The sequence below is a fragment of the Branchiostoma belcheri genome, unplaced genomic scaffold, assembly GCF_001625305.1.
Source record: "Branchiostoma belcheri isolate BF01 breed outbred unplaced genomic scaffold, Haploidv18h27 scaffold233, whole genome shotgun sequence".
In the NCBI taxonomy this organism is placed as follows: Eukaryota; Metazoa; Chordata; class Leptocardii; order Amphioxiformes; family Branchiostomatidae; genus Branchiostoma; species Branchiostoma belcheri.
The window spans coordinates 56,396-68,475 of record NW_017803836.1 but is presented as its reverse complement, the minus strand read 5'-3'; the positions used below and the strand labels follow the sequence as shown (position 1 = coordinate 68,475).

Genomic DNA, 12,080 nt, shown 5'->3' with positions numbered 1-12,080 from the left:
AACAAATCTCCGTCGCCACGAGTTCACCTGCACGCCATGACGCCGTTACATGGTGCCCAGTGACACGCTGTGACGGTCCAATTTAACATTAGATCATGAATTCCCGGACGGTGGTAAAGTGTTCTGTGAAAACACCTGCGCCATGTAGCACCCAATGAGACATATTGGCCTTGTTTAATGTTCTAGAACAAGTCTTGTTTATCCCGCAATAAAGCAGAGGTTAGGGAGACGGTGAGAGACGTTGTGAGATTTTAGCTGGGTACATGGGTGAATGCCATGCCATCAAAGCTATGGCGCCCTGCCACCGACGCATTTGATGTCAAGTAACAAATCTGAAAGCAGAATCTTTGGGCACTCTGACTGATTTTCCACATTAAGGTTAAGGCACCCTACCACCTACCGCATTATTACGTAATGGTTTAATGACCAATCGGAAAGCAGGATCTCGGAGCGCTCTGACCGATTTAAGGTTAGGGCGCCCTACCACCGACCGCATTATTACGCAATGGTTTGATGACCAATCGGAAAGCAGGATCTCGGAGCGCTCTGACCGATTTAAGGTTAGGGCGCCCTGCCACCGACCGCATTATTACGTAATGGTTTGATGACCAATCGGAAAGCAGGATCTCGGAGCGCTCTGACCGATTTAAGGTTAGGGCGCCCTACCACCGACCGCATTATTACGTAATGGTGTAATGACCAATCGGAAAGCAGGATCTCGGAGCGCTCTGACCAGGATCCCATCAGATCAGGGCGCTCTGACCGAAATCCATTGTTCACATGTCGCACGAAGGGTATAAAAGGCGGAGAAAAGTCGTGCTTCTCCAGTTGAATCCCGTTTGGGCAACTTAAGAGCAATGGAGGGCCGAAGGCTTGTAAAAGCAAAAACGCCGAGGGCCAATTTTAGTTTCATGAGAGGTCGTGACGATGACCGACGCACTCCAGGCCAGAAGAGATCAAGGGACAGCACAGGATCTGATGTAAGAGGAAAGCGTCAACGGTTGACTTTCGAAACAGCCAGTACATCTGTGAGTGATCCCCTGGCCACGTACAAGATGACGCTGAGGACTGAAGGCGAGATATTTGAAGTACGACTTCAAGATGGTGTAAAGGTTTGGGTGATCCGCGACTGGAACGGAAACAGGCTGAAAGAAGGCAAGTACGTGGTTGTGGAAAAAATGGACACGTCCTTCACAAGTGTGACCGGTTCTACCCATACCTTTTGGATCTGTTCCTGCCGAGAAGCTAGTGACCAACAACATCGTCTGCGTGAAACAAGTAAAACGGTCACTGAAGATTTCGACGAGTTTATCTGCAGAGAGGAGGGTGCTTACTGTATCCACTGTCGCATGACTAGCTCTCTTGAAGAGGAGCCTGATGTTGGTCCGGAACAAGATGAAGATGAAATGGAGGAAGAGGACGAGCTTGAAGAGAATAACGCCAACGATGTGCACTTCATAAGAGCAGAGCCGCTGCTTGCCCTGACCTCGTGTGGCGGGGGCAGGGCCGTTGTTGGAACAACTAGACGTCATCGACATCTACACTGCCTTACTTGCGACTACGCCGTGCGAAGCTGTCGTCACGTAACCGCATATCGTGAATGGCTTCGAGATGAGGGCATAGAAGAACCGATGGATGACGGAGACGAGACGCCGACGCCACTGCCGTCTGCCAAGTCGTGGCAAACCATCCCATATCCCCTTCCGGATGACCTACGGGAACTTCAACATGAATACGACTCAGGACTGTGCGCGGTTCCAGAGAATCTTGTGCCAGGGATACCAGATTCTCGTTGTCCCAACAATTTTGCTTGGGATAGTAGCGACCCAATCGAAAACGGATGGTGCTATACCGTTTTTTTGAACGAGACAAACATGTACCGTAGATGCAGGAAACGTTTGCAGTAAATGTGACTGTCGCAGCATTTGTAGTTCTGGAGCGCTTAAACTATGGGTAAAACTTGTACATAATTTGACTTGACCAATAAACAGTGGTATACTTTCTAAAAGGCTTTGTTTTGGTCACTTGAACGAGAGATTCGTGTGAATACTAGTACTAGTATATGGAGTGATTGAATGTGGTGTGTTGGAACACTTGGTTCGGTAAGAAATTATTTTGGTTAGAATGAAAACGTCGGAGTGACTGGTGAGTGTGTAAGAGTGAGAAAAGTCAGATAGTCTTATAAAACTACATCTTCTATCACAACGTGTAGATTGTGTGAAAGTGTTCCGATTTTTTTTGTTAATGAGACTAGCTAAGACTAGTTTGCTTTTCCATGGAGCCTCCATGGCTTTTCCAAATGCCGGCAGAACAATGGTGGGCAATCAGCACATGAAATTTACATACGGAACATTGTTTATTTTGGTCCGGTTGAACTGGTTGAAATCTACCGAAATACAGGGCGAAATACAGCACAAGTATGCTTAGATGCAGTAAGGACATTGTATGTGGATGCTAGTAAACATCACAGGATACTTGACATAAAATGGTGTATACAAGGCACGGGGAACTAAGAAACCAGTCGATTTATTTGGACTACACAGACCACGCTATAATAAACAAAACAAACATGGCGATGGGCCAAAGTCTAACCCCGTTAGACACGCAAATGTCGATTCAATTTTGACATTTCAATTCCGTTGAAAGCTCCACTACTGTCGCTAGATAGCTGAAATCGCACGCATTATGTACATAACACAAAGATGAAAGTACCAAGGAGGTTTGATTTTTATTTTAACCCCCTTCCACGTACCGCTGTACCCTTTGAAGCACACAGACAACATTGCGGCGTTACACGATCTTTTATTCTTGACAATGGACTTATTACTAGTATTCTGATCTATTGGTGATTGAACTGTTACCATGATCAAAGAGAATTACAGGCGGTGTAATCACCAAAAACGCCGACCTTTTCAGAGAACCTTTTCGAAGTCGGCTATAAATTGGTGTACCAGAGATACAACTATCAGAACGATATCACCTTTACCATGACGGAGCATATGACAGTACGAAACTTTCGAAAATGGACGTCTCTCGAGGCAAGGGCGACAGCTTTTGTAGAAGGGAGGAACGATGTGGTGATTCTTGCCTGTGTCAAGGACAAGAACACGCATCAACCCCGGTTCATTCACTGGGGAACGCCATGCCTGAGGGAAGCCGTGTTGGATCACCTCCCAGCCATCATCGACGGCTTCCACGCCAAGAGAATGACAGAGGAGCGGGGTAACCTGGAGGGAGCGAGAGTTGTAGGAGAGGAGGATGAGACAGCCACTCCTGACCTGCCGGACCTCTGGAAGGAGCCATGCGGACTGGCGGTCATGAACATCGAGGGTTTGCGAACCCTCGTTCGGACCGCCATCCGCATGACAACCAAGCGGGAACCGCGGTGGGGGAAGGACGAGGCCCGGTGGGAGTTCTGGGACGATGACGTCCCCTACACACTCAGCGTCGATCCACGGACCGCGGAGCAGAAGAGGAGGCAAAGCTGGGCATCGTTTCTGCGAGAGACGATCCATCGGTGCTACCAGCACTATGGACTCGAGCATCGCCTTGGTGGGTTTCTTTTCTTATATGTGTATGTTGATAAGTTGATATATTGTGGTCTCTTGTATACTACAGAGAGATATAAACAATTTGGAGACCTTTATTTTATTGCCACACTGGGCTAAGCATAGGTCACATATATTTAATAACAATGTATATGGATGTAAATAATATTACAGCATTTTTATTCCTTCCCTTCCAAGAACATTGCATGATACATGTGTACTAGTATTAATGTCACCATTTGTTTTAAACAGCCGACGACCAGCCCAGCGACACCGCGGCCGCCGACCAGCCCAGCGACACCGCGGCCTCCGACCAGCCCAGCGACACCGCGGCCTCCGACCAGCCCAGCGACACCGCGGCCTCCGACAAGCCCAGTGACACCGCGGCCGCCGATCAGCCCAGCGACACCACGGCCGCCGCAGCAGTGAGTCCGTCCCGCCAGTGAAGAGAAAGATTATGCGGTTACTTAGAGGCAGCAAGCGGCGCCAACCAGGTAACCCCAACGGGCCCACTGACCAGGCTAGCAACAGGCCCACCGACCAGGCTAGCAACGGGCCCGCCGAACAGGCTAGCAACGTGCGACAGCCTAGGGGTAGGGGTAGGAAGCGACGCACAACAGAGACAGCTCCGCCCGAAGAGACTCGCCGACCAGAGCGACCACCAAGGACAAGGAGTCAGCCGTCGAGGTTTGACCTATATATAGTTAACTAGAGGCCGGAGATGTCATGCCTTTGTCGGAGGGACTAGATAAACGAACTTGTGTATTCTTTACTTTTCTTAACAAGAAGAAGTCGTAGACATCATCACTCCATGGTTTTGTTATCTTCTGGTGTATTTTTGTCTACTTATGTTATAAGGATATTTTGAGTTCAATTTAGTCTAAGGTACAAAAGAATCTCTGTACTCCTTTTTATTCTACGGCCAGGAAAACTGTTATAAGAAATTATTTGTAATTGTTCATAATTTGATAATCTCGATACATGTATAAGGATATAAATAATTCTGTTCCATTTCTTAATTACATGTACACGTATTTAGTTAATCGTTTAGTATATTCAAGCTTATAATTTGGAACACATTTTTCGTTACTAGTACTTTGTTCAGGACATTTGATTTTGTAAGCATTATTGCGTGACAGTAATCCCTGTCGTGATAGTAAAAATTAAATCTCCTCGGGTATAGTATGTGTGCGTGTTGAGTTTAGAGTACCTGTAAGCAACATGAGCGCTGCAATGAGTTTCTGTATGACCCGTCATAGCGTGTGGGTCAGCACATAATAACGGTCGAATAAAACAAACGATAAAGACTAAAAAACTGGAATATGTCCTTATACACATGTAGCAGCAACATAACTCTTAAAAAGAAACAAAGTTTCAATCGCTAATCAAAGGACGAAACTTACCATTGAAAAATACCATTCGCCGTAACGTGAGTTTCTGTATGACCCGTCATAGCGTGTGGGTCAGCACATGATAACGGTAGAATAAAACAAACGATAAAGTCTCTGAAAACTGTCCTTATATGTCCTAAAAATAAAATGTCATTATAGCAGCAAAATAGTAAAAAGAAAACAGTTTCTATCATTTTACAATCGCTAATCAAAGGACGAAACTTACCATTGAAAATACCATTCGCCGTAACGTGAGTTTCTGTATGACCCGTCATAGCGTGTGGGTCAGCACATGATAACGGTAGAATAAAACAAACGACAAAGACTCTAAAAACTGGAAAATGTTCTTATCTTACAGCAGCAAACTAACTCTTAAAAAGAAAAAGTTTTAAAAGTTTCTATCATTTACAATCGCTAATCAAAGGACGAATTTTACCATCAGTGTAACGTGCGTTTCCGTGTGAGTCAGCACATGATAACGGTACGAGGATAACACAAACGATAAAGTCTCTAAAAACTGTCCTTATATGTCCTAAAAAGAAAATGTCATTATAGCAGCAAAATAATAAAAAGAAAACAAAGTTTCTATCATTTTACAATCGCTAATCAAAGGACGAAACGTACAATTCAAAAATACAATTTTGCCATATACAGCCATTAGTCGTAACGTGAGTTTCTGTATGACCCGTCATAGCGTGTGGGTCAGCACATGATAACGGTCGAATAAAACAAACGAAAAGAATCTAAAATTCTAAATAAACTTTAAAATTTTCTTACAACCACTTTTTTTAGAAACAATTTTAGAAATTAGAGCCTGGAAATTAATGACGAATTCTAAAACTAAAATAAGAGAAATTTAAAAATACCTGTAAGAGTTCCTAAGTTCGACCGTCACAGCGTGCAGCGTGGCACAGGAGGGCGGGTCAGAACTTCAACTGGCGTGCGAGTGTCGACATTCTCTACAAGTACTACCTTTTTTTATCGAATTGCCCTGTGGCTAAATCGACAATTTTCACCTCCTCAAGTCTCACAAGTAGCAGCAACATTTTATTAGTTCACCGTCAGTCCACAAAACTTCCGTCACAGTGTGCTGCTCAGCACGTCTTGACGTGCTGACTGGCACGTGGCGACGGCATGCGGAAAGTTCCCCCGCTTGCCTTTTATTGTGAAATACATTATTTAGAAATGAACCATTCAGCTTAGAAATATTTCTCTTCAAGCTTGTGTCCGAAAATCTTCCATGTAACGGACTCACACAAAAAAGAGAGACCGAGCGCCGCATCCAGCCAACTTCACGCCGTACCGCCGTAATGTATGTGTCGCAATAAGTGGCTACTTTCTGTCTAAGCGGCCGGCACAACATGGCGGATTTTTCGTGCCGTGCCGCTGAACTCCGCGGCCAAATTATAGGTCTTTATGCAGGTTAACTGGCAGCTTCAACGAAGAAAACCACAAGTAATACATCTGAAGATTATCACAAGCGGAAAAGTTGATAGTTTTGGTGTTGTTTCTTTATTTTCAGAACGGGTTAGTCGAACGATCTTGGCCAGATCGGCGCTCCACGTCCTGACAGGCGCTCAGTACGGGCTTGGCAAAGTCGTAAATTTCTCAAATTCTGCCCTTCATAGGAATCAAAAGATCGTAAAATATGATTAACTATATTCTACCCGAGTATAGTCAACCGTTTTAGCTTTATATCAATGTGGAGACCGTTAAAAACAGCCGTTCTGGGTGCCCCATATACATGCACCCTGCCGTCTTTGCGTGTTTCCTGTGCACTTTTGACGCCGTCGAAACGTGCTGTGTGGCACGCTTACATAGCTCAAAGTTTCTACCAACTACACTATCAAAGGTAAAGTAGGTAGGCTTAGCACAAGTTCAGCAGAAGACATCTCTAGTCGTCAGCTTCCCGGAAGCCTGTGTAGTCTGGAGACGGGAAGTGGCTTCTTATAGCATCCACAGTGCAAGAGGGCAGAGTAACCCGGTTCTTCTTTCCAAGGAACTCGTAGCACCAGCGCACAAACTGTCGGTACGTAGTGTACCGCTTCCAGCTGAAAAAGATTATGTATTGGTATTATGGTACTTAGATAAATTTACCCTTTCTTTCAAATCTAGTCCACAAGCAATACAAGTGATCATAATAGATAACTATCATGTTACAATTGCAGAAATCTTTTTTTGTTGGTTTGGTTGAAACATACAATGATACATGTAACACATGAAATCTAGGATTGCCCATCTAGCTTATTGTTATAATTTTTGGCAAAGGCTAACCTTATCAAGTTATCATGATACGTATTTTTTGTGTATTATTTTCATACTCACTCGTTTCCAAAGGTCACCCCGTAATGATCCCGATAAGCAAAGTATGCTGTTTCTAGTACGTCCACGGCTAGGCAGACTTGGGGAAATCCGTGGTGTTGGGTAATGCAGTCAATGCCGGGCTCCCTCTCCCTTCGCTCACAAACACGCATCTGCTCCCGGCAGCACACATTCTCCTTCACCTTTCGGTGGTCAACGCAGTTCCCACAAGTACACCTAGAAGACCAAACCCCAATAAGGAATTAAAAATTGTCATACGATTTGTAAAAATGTGATAAGAATTAGTTGTGAGCACAGCGTTTGTCTAAACAAACGCTGGCGGTGACTTCTGAAGGTCAGGGGTCGCACTAATCATCCACACGTATCGCCATGTTCCACTTGTTTTGGCGATCTTTCAAGACAATTTCCGCTCTAATTTCTTATTCTTTCATGGAGGTAACGAAAAAACACAGATTAAAGAAATGGCTGCCTCCGGGGACGACAAAGACCAGAAGTAATGACGCTAATCCGCAGAAAGAAGGTACGGTACCGCGAGGTTAGAAAAACAACACAGGCCGCGGGGCGAACCCAAGGTCACAAAATCGTAATATTTTATACTACAAGTACGTCTCACCATAGCGAGTAATCTATATCCTATCACAGAAACCTAACAGCAAAATTATCTAAGCCTCACTTACCAGTCCATGTTCCGCAGTCGGCTTTCGCTATCGAGCGGAATTTGTCCGTCGATTTCAAGTTCCCCGCCATCAGCCATGGCGTCACCAGCGGCCTCACCTTCATCGTCGCTGTCAGAATTCGGCTCGTCTGACTGCACGTCAGAGAGATATGGCTCAAATCTGTAGGGCATGAGAACTCCTACGACCTCCTCCGAATCTGAGTCCGACTCAAATTCCTCACAGATACATTCTACGGTAAACGAGCAGTCAGAAAAAGTCTCAACTTCGTCAGCGTCCATGGTCGGTGTTGCCATTGTTAAAACAAACAGACAATTGGCAGATAGCGGGTGCGTCCCTTGTGTTACGTCACGGCATCACGTGACGGCTTCTGGAATGGGGCTACTACGCCGGGGTCGCGGCTTTCCAAAAACGACACTTTGAGAAGCTGTATAATCTTTATTTCTCGGTAAAAGGGACTACAAACACTTTTAACTTACTGTACTATATGTATATTTTTGATATCTATGCCTATTTCAGGTACTTTTTGAGGTGGCTTCTGCCCTTTAATATGTAATTGAGGTATGAGGTTGCCGAACTCTATTTTTTTTGTATTTTTACCTTCTGCAAGTAGGTTATGTGTTTAGAGGGTCCGTGTATTTGTAGGGCTCGTGTATTTGTGTGTGCGCGTGTGTGTGCGCGCGTGTGTGTGTGTGTGTGTGTGCGTGTGTTAGTAAACACAATAACTCGAGAAAGCTAGGATGGATTGTTTAAATATTAAGTAGGTAAGTTGGTCTTATATAGTTGGCTTTATTGGTTAAATATGATCCTATTTTTGATCCCCTCATGGTTTGTCATGATACTGCATCAGGACTTCAAATTTAGATATCTCATGATCTGGTGACGTAGACAGTAGATAGCTCTTGTTTTAAGCATTAAGTGGCATGAGTTTGAGTCACCCTAGCTGCTTGGTCTGGAACAGCAGAGGGATTTGTTACAGATGAAACTGCAGTTCCAGAAAATTGATTTAGCATAACTCATAAATTAATTAACGGATTGCCATGATTTTTGGTATGTTGGTAGCTTAACCCAATCTAGACCGCGCCAACTTTGATGTCACATAACGTCTAAACGGCTAGCGCTAGAACGGCCAAACTTAACGACTTTTCCTAGACTATTGTTGGCAACAATTCTGTATTATTGTTTATTATTATAAGTTTTGCCATGGGAACGGGTTTTTCACAGGCATGTTTCTGCTAAATTTTGTCATTTTCGTTTGAACAATAGCATTTTATTAGTTTTATGTGAAGTTTCACATGGTTTCTAATATCAAGAACATCTCGTATAATTTTCTGTAAATTCTATCATTAAAAATTTGATGACGTCATTGGCCAAAATCCAAGATGGCGGACGTATTATTACAACAGGTATTTTATCAATACCTCCATTTCTTTTTACAAAAAGGGTTTGCATAAACGTCTTTAGTCTGTTTATAATGTATTTTAGGCTTTATCCTAAAAAAAACTTTTTTTGAAATTTCAACATTTATGATCCAAGATGGCGGATAGTTTAAATATGCATGACGTCATTTTATGACATCAACGGTGTTGCTATGGGCAACATAAGACTTAGTAAACCTTAATATTCTGTCAAAAACACTTGGTAAAGTTATGTATACCATGTAGTTTTCAGGGAATATATACCTAGTCTGTTTTGACGCCAAAAAATCACATTAATGTCGTCATGATTACATTATAACATTATATACATACAAATTGTAGTTATGATAAATTTTTCCTAGTACACCATCCTCTAAAAATTTGGTGGTCATAAGATATATTGTTCGCGAGTTGTGAGGGGGGGGTCGAATGAGCCCCCCCCCGTACTACAAAGCCCCAAAAAAGCACGGTCTAGATAGGTAAAGCCTGCATGACGTCATATTCTGTCATAAACTTTTGGTAAAGGTATGTTGTATACCATTTTGTGTTTAACATTAATGACGTCATAATGACGTCAAATTACGTCATAACGACATTAAAATTGTAGATATAATAAATCCATCCTCTAAAAATTTGGTGGTCATACGACACACCGTTCGCGAGTTCTGAGGGGGGGTCGAATGAGCATCCCCACCGGTCGTACTAGGCTTAAAAAGTCTGGTCTAGATTGGGATAAGTGATGCTTGACATAATAATATTACAAATATGCAACTTTTGATGTAATCTGCATAATATATAAGGAAACACGTTACATTCTTTACATCAGCTGCATTCCAGGATAGGGCTATTTATATTATTTATTTTATACATCTATGTAACTGACAATTAACAACAGGTAGGTATCGATTATAAAAATGAAGACTTAATTATAATGAAAATGGTATAAATATATAGTGGTAACTGTCTGGAAAATCTATGGAAAATCTTACGAACATATGGCATACCTGAGAAGTACATAAGCATATTCAAGTCCTTGTATCAAAATTCTAAGAGTTGTATCAGAACAAAGACAGGGGTCACAGCTATGTTTGAAATTGCTACAGGGGTTAAGCAGGGTTGTATTCTTTCTCCCCTCCTGTTTGTCATTGCCAAACAAACCGGGGATGGAATAACTGTTGGGGAGGGGACACTGAATGACCTCGATTTTGCAGATGACATAGCTGCACTGACTAACAGTTGTGTTGGTCTCCAAAACTTTACAGACAGACTTGCTACCACAGGGGAGAAAATTGGGCTCAGAGTAAGTGGTGACAAAACAAAAGCAATGACATATATTGTAAACCCTTCACCACTTTGACCGGTGCAATAGCTCAATTGGTAGAGTGCTCGCTTTGTAACCGGGCGGTCGTGAGTTCAAACCCCGGCCGGGTCATACCAAAGACTTTAAAAATGGTACACACTTCTTTCTCTGCTTAGCACTCAGCACATATGAGAAAGGGTGTGGGAAGGTCAAACACACAGCACTACCAGCGGACTAGCCCCCTGCTGTAGTGCATTGCACAATTGTGTGTCACCAAAGGGCTGCGAAATGGAGATGGGCACCACCCTACGCTCGGACAAGAGCACGGGAGACCTTCTTCACCACTTCTGCTTGACAACAAACAAATTGATTATGTGGACAGTTTTACATATCTAGGCAGTATTGTTACTATGGGTGGGGGTACAGAAGAGGATATTAAAAGTCGGCTAGGGAAAGCTACTGGAATGTGGCAGCGTCTAAGAAAAATGTGGCGCTCCAAGCATTCCGCTTAAGATGAAGCTTTTCCAGTCCATTGTGGTACCAACTGCTATATATGCATATGAGTCCCGGAGAAGCACCAAAGAGACAGTGCAAATGTTAGACACTTTCCAGCGTAGATGCCACAGAACTATACTAGACATCCCCTGGCGTGACCACGTATCAAATGAGGAGCTCATGCAAAGAGCCAAGGTTCCATCTCTCAGTGCGACTGTAATGAAAAGAAGATTGAGCTTTGCTGGACATGTGTGGAGACTCCTTGACCTCAGAGCCACAAAAACAGCTCTAACATGGAAGCCAGAAGGCACACGTCCGAGAGAGCGGCCGAGACTTAACTCACTTAAGGATATGGCAGTAGTGGCGCAAGACCGAAACCTTTGGAGACAAATAGTCAGACAAGGAGTCGACCTATGCAACAAGGTTGCGGGAGAATCTAAGGTCTAAGGTAAGGTAAATGTCTGGAATTTCATACTTAAAGAAGGGGTGAACGTCATTAAACAAAACTTACTAAAGTAAAGAACTCATTTGCATAATTCATGAGAAAATGCTATAATGGCATTCTTTGTTTTATCAGATGGTCTTATGGTGGTGAATATTATCAATAGATACAACCCATGCAATTGTTTGCATATTCAGAGGGAATAAACTATAATCTATTAGTCAATTTATTTGCCTAAGCGAAAATTGTGGAACTCTAGTTTTTGTTTATTTTTACTTTTAAAACGTTTTGACAATTTTTATGTGTGGAAAACCTGCAATTTTTTTTCGTGAGGCTTGCTGTCTTCTGTCTTGCTGTGTATGTCCAATTCCGTTATTACAAATGTGTGGATAAATAATAGAAATATATATATATATATATAGGCATGGGCAAGATCTCCGAAGAGGGTTAAAACGGCAGTGATTACGCCAAATATCGAGAGTCGACGTTG

The 12,080-nt window shown here is 43.1% G+C and overlaps 2 protein-coding genes across 3 annotated transcripts; one reads left to right on the top strand and one right to left on the bottom strand.

The window, feature by feature from the left end:
• Positions 1-2,126: 2,126 nt before the first annotated feature.
• Positions 2,127-5,117, top strand: LOC109470806 (nuclear respiratory factor 1-like). The gene is made up of 2 exons (XM_019769882.1): positions 2,127-3,552; positions 3,801-5,117. Exons 1-2 carry the CDS (start codon positions 2,988-2,990, stop codon positions 3,992-3,994), a joined length of 759 nt encoding a protein of 252 aa, XP_019625441.1. The 5' UTR covers positions 2,127-2,987; the 3' UTR covers positions 3,995-5,117.
• Positions 5,118-5,980: 863 nt separating this feature from the next.
• Positions 5,981-8,376, bottom strand: LOC109470798. Of its 2 annotated transcripts, XM_019769876.1 has the most exons (3): positions 7,939-8,376; positions 7,265-7,477; positions 5,981-6,990 (listed from the first exon to the last, which is right to left on the bottom strand). In XM_019769876.1, the coding sequence occupies exons 1-3, from the start codon at positions 8,229-8,231 to the stop codon at positions 6,834-6,836; spliced, it is 663 nt and encodes a 220-aa protein (XP_019625435.1). In that variant the 5' UTR covers positions 8,232-8,376; the 3' UTR covers positions 5,981-6,833. The 2 variants fall into 2 exon arrangements, with proteins under 2 accessions (XP_019625435.1, XP_019625436.1); XM_019769877.1 differs by lacking the exon at positions 7,265-7,477.
• Positions 8,377-12,080: the final 3,704 nt, after the last annotated feature.

What these genes read in the sequence shown, in the direction of transcription:
- LOC109470806 (XM_019769882.1), top strand. Translation starts at nt 2,988, where the DNA reads ATGACGGAGCATATGACAGTACGAAACTTTCGAAAATGGACGTCTCTC. An exon ending in TGGACTCGAGCATCGCCTTG is followed by an intron (nt 3,553 to 3,800) that starts GTGGGTTTCTTT and finishes TGTTTTAAACAG; the next exon opens with CCGACGACCAGCCCAGCGAC.
- LOC109470798 (XM_019769876.1), bottom strand. Translation starts at nt 8,231, where the DNA reads ATGGCAACACCGACCATGGACGCTGACGAAGTTGAGACTTTTTCTGAC. An exon ending in CGACTGCGGAACATGGACTG is followed by an intron (nt 7,478 to 7,938) that starts GTAAGTGAGGCT and finishes TTGGTCTTCTAG; the next exon opens with GTGTACTTGTGGGAACTGCG. An exon ending in GGGGTGACCTTTGGAAACGA is followed by an intron (nt 6,991 to 7,264) that starts GTGAGTATGAAA and finishes AATCTTTTTCAG; the next exon opens with CTGGAAGCGGTACACTACGT.